Source organism: Mastacembelus armatus, chromosome 9 (assembly GCF_900324485.2).
Source record: "Mastacembelus armatus chromosome 9, fMasArm1.2, whole genome shotgun sequence".
Classification (NCBI taxonomy): Eukaryota; Metazoa; Chordata; class Actinopteri; order Synbranchiformes; family Mastacembelidae; genus Mastacembelus; species Mastacembelus armatus.
In genome coordinates this window covers 968,886-983,877 of record NC_046641.1, presented here as the reverse complement: position 1 = coordinate 983,877, position 14,992 = coordinate 968,886, and the positions used below count along the sequence as shown (strand labels likewise).

Here is a 14,992-nt window from a genome sequence, read left to right as displayed (position 1 = left end):
GGGCTTTATGGCAGAGTGGCCCGACGGAAGCCTCTCCTCAGTGCAAGACACATGAAAGCCCGCATAGAGTAAGCCAAAAAACACTGAAAAGGACTCCAAGGCTATGAGAAATAAGATTCTCTGGTCTGATGAGACCAAGATTGAACTTTTTGGCGTTAATCCTAAGCGGTATGTGTGGAGAAAACCAGGCACTGCTCATCACCTGCCCAATACAATCCCTACAGTGAAACATGGTGGTGGGAGCATCATGCTGACCTAAACCCAATTGAACATCTCTGGAGAGACCTGAAAATGGCTGTCCACCAACGTTCACCATCCAACCTGACAGAACTGGAGAGGATCTGCAAGGAAGAATGGCAGAGGATCCCCAAATCCAGGTGTGAAAAACTTGTTGCATCACTCCCAAGAAGACTCATGGCTGTACTAGCTCAAAAGGGTGCTTCTACTCAATACTGAGCACAGGGTCTGAATACTTATGACCATGTGATATTTCAGTTTTTCTTTTTTAATAAATTTGCAAAAATTTCTACATTTCAGTTTTTTTTTCTGTCAAGATGGGGTGCTGAGTGTACATTAATGAGAAATAAAATGAACTTTTCTGATTTTGGCAAATGGCTGCAATGACACAAAGAGTGAAAAATTTAAAGGGTTCTGAATACTTTCCGTACCCAAGCTATATTATGATAGATGACTCCACCTTTCTAATATAGCGCCTTTATGAAGAGATTCACTGGCCTATGTCTAGTTGCTGGCTATATTCATCAAACAAACACTCCTTACGTTTCTGTGAAAGGATTTATAGATATGCTGACTTTGCAACTTAGCACAAGTTTAGTTTATTCTTTTGGTCAGCTGATTGAAGATTGAAGATAGTATAAAAAGTATGCTTAGGTTTAATTAATCTGAGAGCCAGCTGAACAATTTTCACATTATTTAAACTGGCATCAGAGTGAACCTTTAACCTGGAAAGATTTACTGAGATGCCAAATCTTCTTTTCAAGTGTCCTGACAGCATTAATAATGAGATACAGAACAACAGAAAGATGATGTAGGATACACACCAAAATTGAATTGCTAAATTAAGCAGAAATGCAATTTTAAAATAAATTGCATATGTAGACCATAGTAGTAGTTTTAGATAATTTTGACTAAGCATACAGTAATTACAAAAGGCTCTTCTAAATGAAAAGAAAGAGGCCATGCAGAATGCATATTAACCAGACAACAGGAAGGAGATTGCTTTTTTTTTTTTTTTTCATTTTTCTCAACTTTGATTGATTACTGTTGGCAACAATTGTTTGAATCTGCAAGTCACTGTTGTTAACAGTTCAAGAGTTAGATGTACAGTTTGTTTAAATATTAACAATCACAACTATTCAAACCTTGATTTGATCAGATATTTACCCATGTCAGCAACATCACTTAGCATGGCTGCTGAGCAGCAGTCATCACCCTGCGCTCTCTGCCAGGAAGAATGGGATAACCTGCCCAAATCCATATGTGCAAAGCCAGTAGTGAAGACTGGAAGCTCTAACTGCTACCCAAAGGGCTTCCTCAAATCAATGGTAAAAGGATCAAACCACCAACCCTCTGGTTCATGGTTGACCTGCTCTGCCTCCTGAGCCACAGCCGCCCAGTGCTAAATTAATGATAACTGATAATTGATTTTAAATACATTTGCAAAAAATACTAAAAACATAGTGGATTATCAAATGGCGATTTGAAATGAATTGTGTAACACAGAAAATGTGCAAATATTGAAAGGATATGAATACTTTTTGGAGCCACAATATCTTACCAACTTCTAGAACCTGAGGCTAAGCCTGAAGATAGCTTTATCTGTGAAATGATGTGGCCCTGCCTTTCACCCAAAGAGAGCTGGGATAGGCTCCAGCAGATCCCTGTAACCCTAAATAGGAATAAGAGGATATGGATAATGGATTGATGGTGTAATATAATACAGCTCTATCTTATAGGGGAATCCATTTCAGTCAACTCTGTCAAGCTGTTCCTGCTATTCACAACATCTTCAAATTCTTTTGTTGGAGCCAGTGCTCAGGAGCTGCTGTACCTATTGCTTGTGCAGAAACCTAGTCTCACATCTAGATGGGAGGTAACAGCACACATACAGTATCTCACAGAAGTGAGTACACCCCTCACATTTTTGTAAATAGTTTATCATATCTTTTCATGTGACAACAATGAAGAAATTACACTTTGCTACACAGCCATTAATGTCTAAACCGCTGGCAACAAAAGTTGGGTACACCCCTAAGTGAAAATGTCCAAATTGGGCCCAAAGTGTCAACATTTTGTGACCACCATTATTTTCCAGCACTGCCATAACTCTTTTGGGCATGGAGTTCACCAGAGCTTCACAGGTTGACACTGGAATCCTCTTCCACTCCTCCATGATGACATCACAGAGCTGGTGGATGTTAGAGACCTTGCACTCCTCCACCTTCTGTCTGAGGATGCCCCACAGATGCTCAATAGGGTTTAGGTCTGGAGACATGCTTGGCCAGTCCATCACCTTTACCCTCAGCTTCTTCAGCAAGGCAGTGGTCGTCTTGGAGATGTGTTTGGGGTCGTTATCATGCTGGAATACTGTCCAGCAGCACTCATGCAGCCCCAGACCATGACACTCCCACCACCATGCTTGACTGTAGGCAAGACACACTTTTCTTTGTACTCCTCACCTGGTTGCCGCCAGACACGCTTGACACCATCTGAACCAAATAAGTTTATCTTGGTCTCATCAGACCACAGGACACACTTCCAGTAATCCATGTCCTTAGTCTGCTTGTCTTCAGCAAACTGTTTGTGGGCTTTCTTGTGCATCATCTTTAGAAGAGGCTTCCTTCTGGGAGGATAGCCATGCAGACCAATTTGATGCAGTGTGTGGTGCGGCGTATGGTCTGAGCACTAACAGGCTGACCCCCCACCCCTTGAACCTCTGCAGCAATGCTGGCAGCACTCATACGTCTATTTCCCAAAGACAACCTCTGGATATGACGCTGAGCACATGCACTCAACTTCTTTGGTCGACCATGGCGAGGCCTGTTCTAAGTGGAACCAGTCCTGTTAAACCGCTGTATGGTCTTGGCCACCGTGCTGCAGCTCAGTTTCTGGGTCTTGACGATCTTCTTATAGCCTAGGCCATCTTTATATAGATCAACAATTCTTTTTTTCAGATCCTCTGAGAGTTCTTTGCCATGAGGTGCCATGTTGAACTTCCAGTGACCAGTATGAGAGACTCAGAGCAATAACACCAAATTTAACACACCTGCTCCCCATTCACACCTGAGACCTTGTAACACTAACGAGTCACATGACACCAGGGAGGGAAAATGGCTAATTGGGCCCAATTTGGACATTTTCACTTAGGGGTGTACTCACTTTTGTTGCCAGCGGTTTAGACATTAATGGCTGTGTGTTGAGTTATTTTGAGGGGACAGCAAATTTACACTGTTATACAAGCTGTACACTCACTACTTTACATTGTAGCAAAGTGTCATTTCTTCAGTGTTGTCACATGAAAAGATATGATAAAGTATTTACAAAAATGTGAGGGGTGTACTCACTTCTGTGAGATATTGTATATTAACATATTTTAAATCTACAATATAACAGTTCTGACATTTCATTTGAACTAAAGAAATCACAACACAGTAATATTAACAATTGATACAGTTCATCCTCATTATATTGCAGCATTAATGCTCCCTGTTGGCCGTGTGGTTTTTCCAGTAAAGCCTTAAAATACTGATTAGTCTGCCTGCCAAAGCTGAGCTCCACTGGTGTAACGGCACTATTGATAGAAGAGGTTAAAAGTTTAAAAATAGCCCTTTGGAGAGCAGATGATGGAGATGCAGGCCTTAAACTCTGTGTGAATTCATACAATAAAAGCTATGGGCTGATTAACAAACTCTTGCAAATGTGCTAGATTGGGACACTGAAGAGTTTTGTAACCTTTCCATATAAATATGTGTACTGTTGGTATTATTGATTGTCTATTTGCTACTGCCAAATGTCAGCTGTGTGTTGTTGTGATGTCAACTGCAGGACTTCATTACTTGATGATGTGTTTATCATTACTTAAATAATACAGCGAGACCTACTATATTTAGTGAGTTGGGACAACAATCCAGGCACTGAAAGGTTAATGTCTGAATTTGATGGAAAATGACTTGGTAAGATGCCACAACACCAGACCAGTTTATCAAACTGTATATAATCTTTATAGTAACACAGACCCTTTGTTAATATAGCCATGATTTAACTAAGACTGTTTTTGGAATTCACTATAATACAGTGTATTACCTTGATGCTTTACACATATAAAAAACAGAGCTTCTTTCTTCTTGCTGCTTATTATGCAGCTCTAATTAAGCTGCATAATAATTCTGTTGTGTAAAAGAAGCAATTGTAGTGTTAATTAAGAAAACAACAGCAACAAATAAAACAGTAATGAGATTGTACATTAATCAGAAAATTTCTCATAATCTCTCATAATACATTTTTTGCAAGGATAAGAACACATCATAATGTCTTAATGTCAGAAATGAGTCCAAATTAATCTCCCAAAGCAATAATGTGAGTATGATTGCCTGTGGTAAGAAATTCTGGAAATGTTAATATGGAAGAAAGCCCTTAGGCAAGGTGGAAGTCACAACATGCATCTCAGATTTTCTGCTCCATTATTGCTTCAAAAACAAAGCAGACACACAAAAAACACACCACTCTTCTACACCTACACCCACAACCCTTTTACTGTCTTGTATTTCCAAGAGAAGCCGGTTATTTGTAGTAGAAGCCTGGCATTTCTCTCTTAAGTCCTGTTCTTAACCTCAGAACTGACTGAGAACGTAAATATGACTTGCTCTGCTCCCATCCACAATATCTGGTGAAACTCTAAAAACAGAGAAGTGGAGGCTATTACACCAGTACTTTTAACACCTATGTTTTGGAATCACATGCAATTACCTATAAACCTGGATGTCTCTTTATCCCAATATAGGTAGTATTTTGCTATAATTTTAATATTGGTATTTTATTTCTGGCAGTTGTGCACTGCATTTCACTTTCTCTTAGAGTGAACTTTGATAATGACAAAAAGTTCATTTTTGAGGTTGCTGTATTAGATTTCCTTACACTGTAAAATTTCATTGATTGCTAGATTTGACATAAAGTACATTAACTAACTGCCACTAGAGTCCCCAGTAAATGCACCATTTCCTCATGTCTTTGAGATGTTTGTTTAAAAAAACAAATAAATAAACTATGTGCACAACAGTTTCAGAAAGTTATTTAACCTTTTAAAAAAATTATGTTTAAGGTGTTTTTAAGATTTACTTTTCTAGGAGGAACCAATGGGCTTGAGACTGAAAGAGGTGAAGAGTGAAAAGGACAGAGTAGAGAAGTCAAAAAGTATTGAGAGTGTCACGATTCCCTTTTGGCACTTCCTGCTGGGGACCTTTATCTTGTAGTAACTTCCTCTTTCCCCTGTACTGGTCCCCTGCAGCTTTGCTTTGATTACCTTAATTTCTTTCACCTGGTCACACTCTGCCTTTTGTTCTTGCTCCCTTTATATGTCTCCTTCTTTCCCTTGTGTTTGTGGGAGCATTTCCATCTGTTAGCAGTTGTTGTTGGATGCTACAATTATTTATTTTACAGGCACAATAAAATGTATTTGTATTGTGCCTGAGACCTGGTAATTCCAGGGAAAATAAAGGCTTTTTTCTTGTCCTGCACTTGGGTCCTACGCCTTTCCTTCTCCAGTACACCACTGCCATGTAACAGAGAGATGGCTAACACTTTATTGGTCTTGGTTTTTGATTTGTTGACAATAAGAAAACTGTGGGGCAGCACAGTGGATTGGTGGTTAGTACTATTGGCAAGAAGGTTCCAGGTTTTAAACCCATCAGGCCTTTCTGTGTGGAGTTTGCATGTTCTCCCTGTGCTTGTGTGGGTTTTCTCCAGGTACTCTGGTTTCCTCCCACAGTCCAAAAACATGTATGTCAGGTTGATTGGTGACTCTAAATTGCCCATAGGAGTGAGTGTGAGTGTGTGAGGTTGTTTGTCTCTATGTGGCCCTGTGATGGTCTGGTGACCTGTCCAGGGTGGACCCCTGCCTTTCACCCAAAGAGAGCTGGGATAGGCTCCAGCAGATCCCTGTGACCCTAATTAGAAATAAGCAGGTATAGATGATGGAGGAATGGATAAGAAAAATGTTTGATTTTGCCCTTATTCTTTAACAGTCCTGTTCTTACTCCCTGTGTTTATGCATCTAGGCCAATGATGCCTCAGGTAACACGTGGAACTGGCTGTACTTCATTCCCCTCATCATCATCGGTTCCTTCTTCATGCTCAACCTGGTGCTGGGTGTGCTGTCTGGGTGAGTACAAAATTGACAATAATATGTACAGAGCTTTGTGAAAGATGTTGTGTCAGGATTAGGGCAAAGAGTAACCTTTACACAAGTAGATTGAAAGTTATGAGCAGTGATTTATTAATAACTGCAGGATACAAAAATTACAGGGCAGCAAGCACACAGTGACGCAAACAGTCTGAGAACACACACAGGCAACACGATAACAGGTTGACACAACAACTAGATCCGGGGAACAACAAGAGCAGGAACACAATACACAACACACAAAATCTAAGGGTGTGTTCCAGAAAGCAGATTTAACAAACTCTGATCTTAGCCCTGAACTCTTAACTCTGTATGTATAAGGGCTATAAAAAGCTATCATCAATGAAGCTCAGATACAATTCAACATGGCAACAGAGAAAAAAGGTCTACACTGTTCACACAAATGGAATCAAGTATTATGTGTTCTTATGTAGAACACAAACACATTTTTTGAAAGAGAAGCAACAGCTGCAGCAGCAAAGGAGAAAGAACTGGCATCTGAGAAATTGAAAATGTGTAAGCTTGAGAACCACAGTTATATTATGCAGAATCCTTTCATTTAAAACTCACCACACTTTGTTTCTTTAACAGTGGGCTACAGATGAAAAAGTGGTGGGATGTGCCTAAAGTTTAGCTTCAATTAGTTGCAATCCAAGAGCATCAGCTCAAAATTAAATATAAGGATATCATAGAAACATGCAAGGCATAGGCTTATTATTATAATGATGATAGAAACAATGACATCAGTAAAAATAAATTAATTAATTGTAATAAATTTGCTGAACTTGACACAACAACAGTCTAACCAAGTTATGGTTTGAAAGTTTTGGACTTCCGGTTTATGGACTTCTATTTTGTGTCTGGTTCCTGTTTTCACCAAGGTAGCCTTATGTTCTGATTATGAGTAGTTCCACCTGTGTTTTATTGTCCTTTGTTTGTGTCTATTTATACCCTCTCATTTCCTTTGTTCCTCGCTGGAGGAGTAACTTTTAAGTGAAATAATTTTATGTCCGTTTGTCTGCCTGCTGAGTGGCAGAGTTTTAGTTAACCTGCCGGTGCCTGAGCCTGGTGAGTCCAGGCTAATAAAAACTATTGCCCTGCACGTGGGTCCTGCTTCATCCTTTACACACCCTACCACACAACAAACCAGGATTTCTATCAGCTTCTCAAAAGGCAGACTTCTAAAATGAAAATGAATGCGCTCCAATCAGCATTTGGACATGAACTGTATGAATGAGGAAATGAAACGGCCTGTCTGACAGTTTCTGCAGACCCAACAGGAAGGAGGAGACACAGAAAGTCAGAGTTTCTAGAGCAGTGAGCAGATTAGTTATAGAGTATGTCAGAGTTTAAACAAAAGGTTTCTGTTCCAGAAACAGAGATAATCTCTGTTTCTGGAACATTAAACTGAGTTTCCCTCAACTCAGGGTTAAACTACTGAGTTTTCACTAAACCCGATTCCTAGAATCCCCTGCAGGAATCAGAACACGATACTAAACACAATAAATCAAACTAGCAACTGAAAAGAAAGATGGAGGCTTAAATAATGTATTAGAGAACACTAACAAGACAGACCTGAAAACCATCAATGCACTAATGACCAAAGGAAAACAGACAGGAATCAGGAACACACCAGGGAACAGGAAACACTTCAAAATAAAAACATGAGGCGTTGCTTTAGTATCTTCTCATCGTTATCTTGCCATACTGCCTTTTATCTGCTGTAGTGAATCAGTGGAACACTATAGAAATCTTGCAAATGGCTGTGTAGGAGCAGAATGGATGTGTTGCCACATGCAGCAAAATAGTCTGTGTGACATGCAGATCTATGCCCATGCCTATGTCTAAACTTGAGTGAAAACTCTACTTTGTATTGACAATGAGAAATAAGTTACATCCAAAACAAGTGGAATGACTTCATGGATTGTTGCAGAAGCAGTAACCTCAGGTTAGCCAAATAAGGCTGGTCATTCACTCCCATCACTTGACACACATAAAAGCATACCGCTATGCAAGTTTTCTACATTAAAGTGGACTTGTAGTATTGTTATATAATCTCACAAATATGAAACTATTTCCTGTGTAGCACAAAGCTTCACTTACAGGTAAAATAGCAATATTCTTATCAAGAAATATCTTGATACACACTAAAGTAGATATTTACACAGCACCAATGATTGGATCAGTTTATCTGCACAGCACTATGATCATGTTGCTGTTATAACAGCCTTGGGGACCAGTCACAATGTGTTGTAATGTGTTTTTTGTGTTTGTAATAATTTGATGTCACAGAATTAACAGAAGCTCTCTGAGTGTGGACATTCAAAACCTGCTGATACAATATTTCTTCATCCTGTGACTGAAAATATTACTCATAAAACATCTGCCTATCTAATACATATTACATTTGGAGCCAATAAACATGTCCAAAAAGAAAGGCAATGAAGTGTAAAACAAATGAAAGGCACTAACTATGCACAAGGTAAACAGTACCACAACCAGAGGAAAGAGAGAGTGAGAGAGTCTTACGTGTTGGGGTGCTGGAAGGGGGAAGGAGAGACAGGACCCAAACGCAGGACTACAAGGTTTTAATAATACTCCTGGAGATGCCACGGATCAGGAAGGAAACATAAACACAACCGGGTATCGCGGTAAACAAATAGTAGGTGGCACAGTCTGCCACAAGAGGCATATAACAAAAACTCACTGTCCTCAAACAATCTGCAACCATCATTTATTGTTGCTGTTCTTTTCTCTCTGCTCTATCCACTCACCCCAACCGGTCGAGGCAGATGGCCGCCCAAACTGAGCCTGGTTCTGCTGGAGGTTTTTTCTTCCGTTAAAGGGAGTTTTTCCTCTCCACTGTCGCCAAGTGCTGCTCATAAGGGAATTGTTGGGTTTTTAGTTTTAGTTTTTGTAAAGTGCCTTGAGATGATTTGTATTGTGATTTGGCGCTATACAAATAAAATTGAATTGAATTGAATTGAATTGAATTGAACATAAGTCAATAAGTCAAGTCAGTTCGGATGGACGGCCCCTGAGGCGGGAGTAGGTTGGAGGTCATTCAGGGGGACGACCTCACCGGCTAACATGGACTCTGGGATGTGAGGAGTCCCACCGAAGAGTCGGCCAAGGAGGAACCGGCCGACGAGGCAGCGCTAGAGACCCTGGGGATTCCGGAGACGGCGGCCGCAGAGGAGACGCAAAGGACTCGGGCGGCTGCCACGTCAGCTCAGGAAACAGTGGTTGCTGTGGCTGCTCTGGGCTTTCTGGCGGCGATGGCCGGGGAAGCTGCAGAGGCGGCCGGGGAAGTTGCTGAGACGGCCGGGGAAGCTGCTGAGGAGGCTCTGGAGGCGATGACCGGCGAGGCGGCACCGGAGGCGATGAAGCTGGAGATGGTATCCGTGGGCTCACTGGCTGTGGCGCTGGCACAGGAGGCTGCGGCGCTTGCACTGGAGGCTGCGGCACTGATCTATCCGGCGGAGGCTCCTCTGGCTGGAGCTCAAGGGCCTGAGGGTCGCACCGCACTGGAAGGTGCGACTCTGGCGACAGTGGCGCCAGAGGATCAGAGTCTGGCGACTGCCACGAACACTCCACTGAGAGCTGGGGAAGCTGTGGCAGCAGCTGAGACGGCTGGGGAAGCTGTGGCAGCAGCTGGGACGGCTGGGGAATCTGTGGCAGCAGCTGAGACGGCTGCTGTGGCAATGGAAGCTGCTCAGGCGACGGCTGCTGGTATGCCACTGGATGGGTGTAGAGTTTGTCCTTTACTTTAACTTCAGCAGTTCTGATACGCCCATCTGATCCTAGAAACACTTGGGTGACATGCCCAACAGGCCACTGAGCTCAAGGCAGCTGACTGTCCACAATCATCACAATTGTCTCCACTTGTATGTCTTCAGCTTGATTGTGCCACTTCTGGCAGACTTGGAGACCCGGTAGGTAGTATCTTATGAAATTTTTCCGGAAGTGGTCAGAAAGCAGCTGGCTGTCTCCATTGGCGACGACTTAGTATTTCTGACTCTGGATATACCACCTGTGGAAGGAAGGAATCTAGCTGTTGGGATTCACTGAATTTATGTCAGCAACATCAAAGGAAGTGTATCCTAATGGTTTAAAATTAAGGATGCCCTCAATCTCAGTAATTAACCCTCTGGGGTCTGAGGGGGTTTTGGGGGCCTGGACAAATTTTGACATGTGCTGACATTTGTGCTTTTTTCAGTGTCTTTTAAACATATTAATGTCTAAAGTCTGATAACACTGTAATCAGCACAAAACTGGCTACAATAATATGTGAGCAGCAAGTTTATACATGATTGTGTTTCTGAGAAAAAAGTGTTTATGCATGGTCAGTGAAAAACTACAATTTTTTACTCACTGAAATAAGACCATAAAACACAAACAGAACATTGGTTCACAAGACTTTGGAGACCTGCATGTTGTAGGCTAAAGTGTTTACTTCAGAATGCTGTGAATGTCATCTTGTTCACACATTCACAGTAAACAATACACTGATTTAAATTTTCTAAGACACAGAAAGGCCATATGCAAGAGGGTGTGTCTGAGGATGAATAGTCATGTGATTTACCTGAGGACACAAAAGACGCACTGAACGACCAGACAAAGGCGCGCATAATGAGCCTTTCAGTCAATGTAGATGGGACGGATTAGTGCTGTACAATACAACACAATGAGGAGCCAAACGATCCTCATTTGAGTTAAAATCAGTGTTTTTACTCTGAGGACAAGCTAAACTATTTGTCTCTGTGTGGAATACAAGAAGCGCTTCTTCACGCCCGTGATGCTCTATCATCCAAACGCGCCGAAAAAGTGAGTAAATTCTATGATGAAGTTGGACGTTTTATGTCATTTCTCCGGGGTGTGCTCATATTTACCTGGTTCACCTGAGATTATTTACATGTGAATAGTGAACAGTGTACAAGGCATCAAACATCTCCGCATTACCTAAACTTAAATTACTCCGTCAATTCTGATCGTACAGATAAAAGAAGTATATCATTCAAATCTGTAAAGGGTCTAGTTTTAGTGGTATACCATCATAATAACAACAAAATATTGTGCTTTTTTTAAATAAAGAAAGCCGACAGGGTGCGCTCTCGGACTTTTCTGTCTCTGCCATTTCTCTTCACAGACGCGTAAATAAAACAACCAGAATCTCAGCAAATATTTGGCTGATAAAAATAAGAAATATATGGCTAGAAAGCTTGAAATGTTTTCTTTTGAGTGAAACAATTCAAGTCGAAAACAAATCATCACTTTTTATTTAATCCGTATGAACGTAAGGAGATGTCCGTTTTTTCCCGTCTCACCTCATTACGTTTCGGCCATATCAGGAAAAGATGCGTCAAAACGCGCCGGCGCGTGCGTCGACCCCAGAGGGTTAAAGTCCGCAATAGGGCTTCCATTCTTGGGCATCAAGAAAGTCTAAAAAACTGTGGAACTGTCCAGCATCAGGTAGAACTTGCTTCCTGTTCATGGCTGAAGGGATCTGGAGGCCGCAGAACTGCAGTTTCCTCTGTTGTCGCAAGCATGGCAGGGTTTTGGGGCCAACTGTCTGCAGAAGACCAAAGAAAAGAAAGGCCCTGGCTCCATCTATGGGATGATCTAGCTCACTTATGGGTTTACCCCATCCACTGAATTGCTTTTTGAATCAATGTACTGCCAACTCTTCATGTCCGTCAGTTCTTGGATTTCAGCAACTCTGACCACAAACACCTTAAACCAAAAAAATTCAGACTGAATCCATGTCAAAACTTTGGTGGAGTCAGACCACAGTGTGATTCAGTTAATGGGGATGCTAAGCTCTGTCTACGAGGTGTTCTCTAGCTGTGCACCAGTTACCGTAGCACACAACTCCCAGCAAGGAATTGACTGTTGCTTCTTAGGAGCAACTCATGAGTGTGCAGCAAGGAAGGAAACTTCCACATTTCCGTGAGTTCTCACCATTCTCAGAAAAGCAACTGAGCTGTACGCTCTCTCCAGTGCATCACAGAATACATGTATTTCCCTCAGGCTCTGATGGTTATCCAATTCTGGGCTTGTGTAACATCAAGGGAGTGTTATCAGCTGAAGAGTGGGAAGCTTATTCTCCCATTGATGCCAAGCCTGTAAAAAATCCTGAGGAAGTTGTGGAACATCCAATTTTCTGTCTTTACTCAATTGTTGCTCATTTTGGCTCTTGTAGTGTATGGGGTGATATAGCCCATTGGGTCATATTGGCTGGATAGTGTGCGATAGATGTTCCGCATGGTGGGAACGATGTTATTTCTTATTCGAGGTTTGTAGTGTAGGGTATCAGACTGACAATGCCACTGCAGACCAAGTGTGGGTTCTGGTTGGTTGGGATGGGTATCTGTAAGCCACAACTCACAACTGGTAGGCATCAGGAGGTAGGTGACTGATGGTAAAGGGAACATTACTTGCCCATTGATGCAGATCAAAGCCTCCATTGGCTGGGAGGTCTCTCAACTCTACCATCAAATCCTTGGCTTCTTCCACTGAACTAAGACTCTGTAAACAATTAATAACATAGAAAGCCTTTTCTATGCGCTCTCGTGACAAAGTAGATGTGAAGTGTATCGCTACTAATTTGTACTCAACGTCACTAGCTGGGCTTTGGAGTTTCCCTCCAAGGCGGGTTCTGATAGCCACAGGCCCACCAGAAGAGCCAAACTGAACTGGTTCAATGAGAGATAGTGTGGATAGTCTGACCCAATGAGAAGAAGGGGACAAGCTGCAGTGATCTCAGGGAGAGGTTGATCTCTGAGGTGGCGGTACTGTCATTGTAAAGTGCTAACAGTATGACTTATGTTCAGATAGGCCTAGGCAAGAAAAGACACATTTATTTGTATATCCCAATTCATAGACAGAGTAATTCAAAGTGCTTTACAGAAATAAAAGACAAGTTAAAAGTACATAGGCAAACATTAAAATAAGAAACAACAAATAGTAGAAAATTAATTTGAAATAAAATGGATAAAAAGGATAAAACATTTTCAGTTGTCATATGCTGAGCTAAAAATAAAAGGTTTTAGCTCGAACTTAAACATTACCACAGATGAAGCTTGTCTAACATCATGAGGAAGAGTATTCCGGATTTTAGCTGCATAAAACTGAAACTCTGCGTCTCCTTGTTTAGTCCTGACTCTGGGCATGAGCAGAAGGCCTGACTTATACACAAGCAGGGCTGTTTTAAAGTCTATTCTCTGAGCGACAGGAAGCCAGTGCAGACATCTGAGAACAGGAGTAATGTGGTTGTACTTCCTGGTTCTACTCAGGACCGCATTTTGAATGCACTGCAGCTGCCTTACAGCTCGTTTTGAGAGCCCCGTAAGCAGGCCATTACAGTAATCCAACCTGCTGGAGATAAATGCATGGATGAGTTTCTCCAAGTCTGGTTTAGACATGATCCTTTTGATTCTGGCAATGTTTCTGAGGTGGTAAAATGCCGATGTTGTAATTGATGATGTAATTGATGATGATGTTAAAATTTAAGTCTGAGTCCATGATTACACTAGATTTCTAACCTGATTATTCGCTGCTGCTCACTGCTGACACTTGCAGAAACTGCTGTTTCTGTGGCCCAAAGATGATTACTTCAGTCAGTCTTGACAAAGTTGTTTTGCATCCACACGGTGATCTGTTCAATGCATTGACAGTGAATCGACTGGTTCATATTCACTTGCTGTGATTGATATGTACATCTGAGTGTCATTAAACAAAAGGGTTCCCAAGATGGACTCTTGGGGGACACCACATGTCAAAGCCATTTGGTCTGTGAGACAGTTACCAATTTCAACTAATCGTCAAAGCAGTTGTTTAGCAGGAGAAGGTCAGTAAGTTGTTGGTAAACAACTTTTTCAAGGATTTTACCTAAAAATGACAGGTTTGATATGGGCTGATGGTTGTTCAGCACTGTGCATCAAGACGCCTCTTCTTCAGGAAAGACTTGACTTTTGAATTGAATTTTCAAGGCCCTTGGAAATGTTGCAGACTGTAATGAATTATTAACTAATTCAGTGAGTTGTGGTAACAAACTGCTTAGTACTGATTTTAGAAATCTTGTGGGTAAAACATCGAGGCAGCAGGTTGATGAACTCACACTGGAGATCGTCTCTTCAACTGTTTTGTCATTGACAAGTGTAAAGTGTGTCAGTTCTACCAGGTTGCTGGATGTTGTGTTTGACAATAGGTTTGTGATGTTCGATAGGTTTATTTTGAAATGTTAGAAAACCATGTTGTTTCAGTATTGCACCAAAGTATCTTTTGCTAATTTGCATGATTTAGTGAGTTCAGTCAACTCAGCTGCTTGAGCATTGCAACGCTGTAACCACAGTGAAGCCAGCCTCTGGCTCACCTCTGTAAGCAAAGCATTAGGCAAATCCATTAGCTCAAGATCTGGATTTTGTAAGGGTGTATCTTTAAGATCAAGTCATGGAGTTCAGACTTTTTCTAAGCAGGAAACATAGTCATGATGAGGTTCCCAATCAGATGGCATGAGAAACAGAGCTGCCGGGTTTAGCACTGAACATCTTTTGACCTCAGTATCAAAAAGTC

At 41.5% G+C, this 14,992-nt stretch overlaps 1 protein-coding gene across 1 annotated transcript in view; it reads left to right on the top strand.

The window, feature by feature from the left end:
- The window catches only part of cacna1ba (calcium channel, voltage-dependent, N type, alpha 1B subunit, a), a 167,068-nt gene that overhangs the window by 50,042 nt on the left and 102,034 nt on the right, over positions 1 to 14,992 (top strand). The window contains exon 8 of the mRNA XM_026322439.1: positions 6,294 to 6,397. Within this exon, the coding sequence (XP_026178224.1) occupies positions 6,294 to 6,397 (104 nt within the window). The remainder of the gene's footprint in view (positions 1 to 6,293; positions 6,398 to 14,992) is intronic.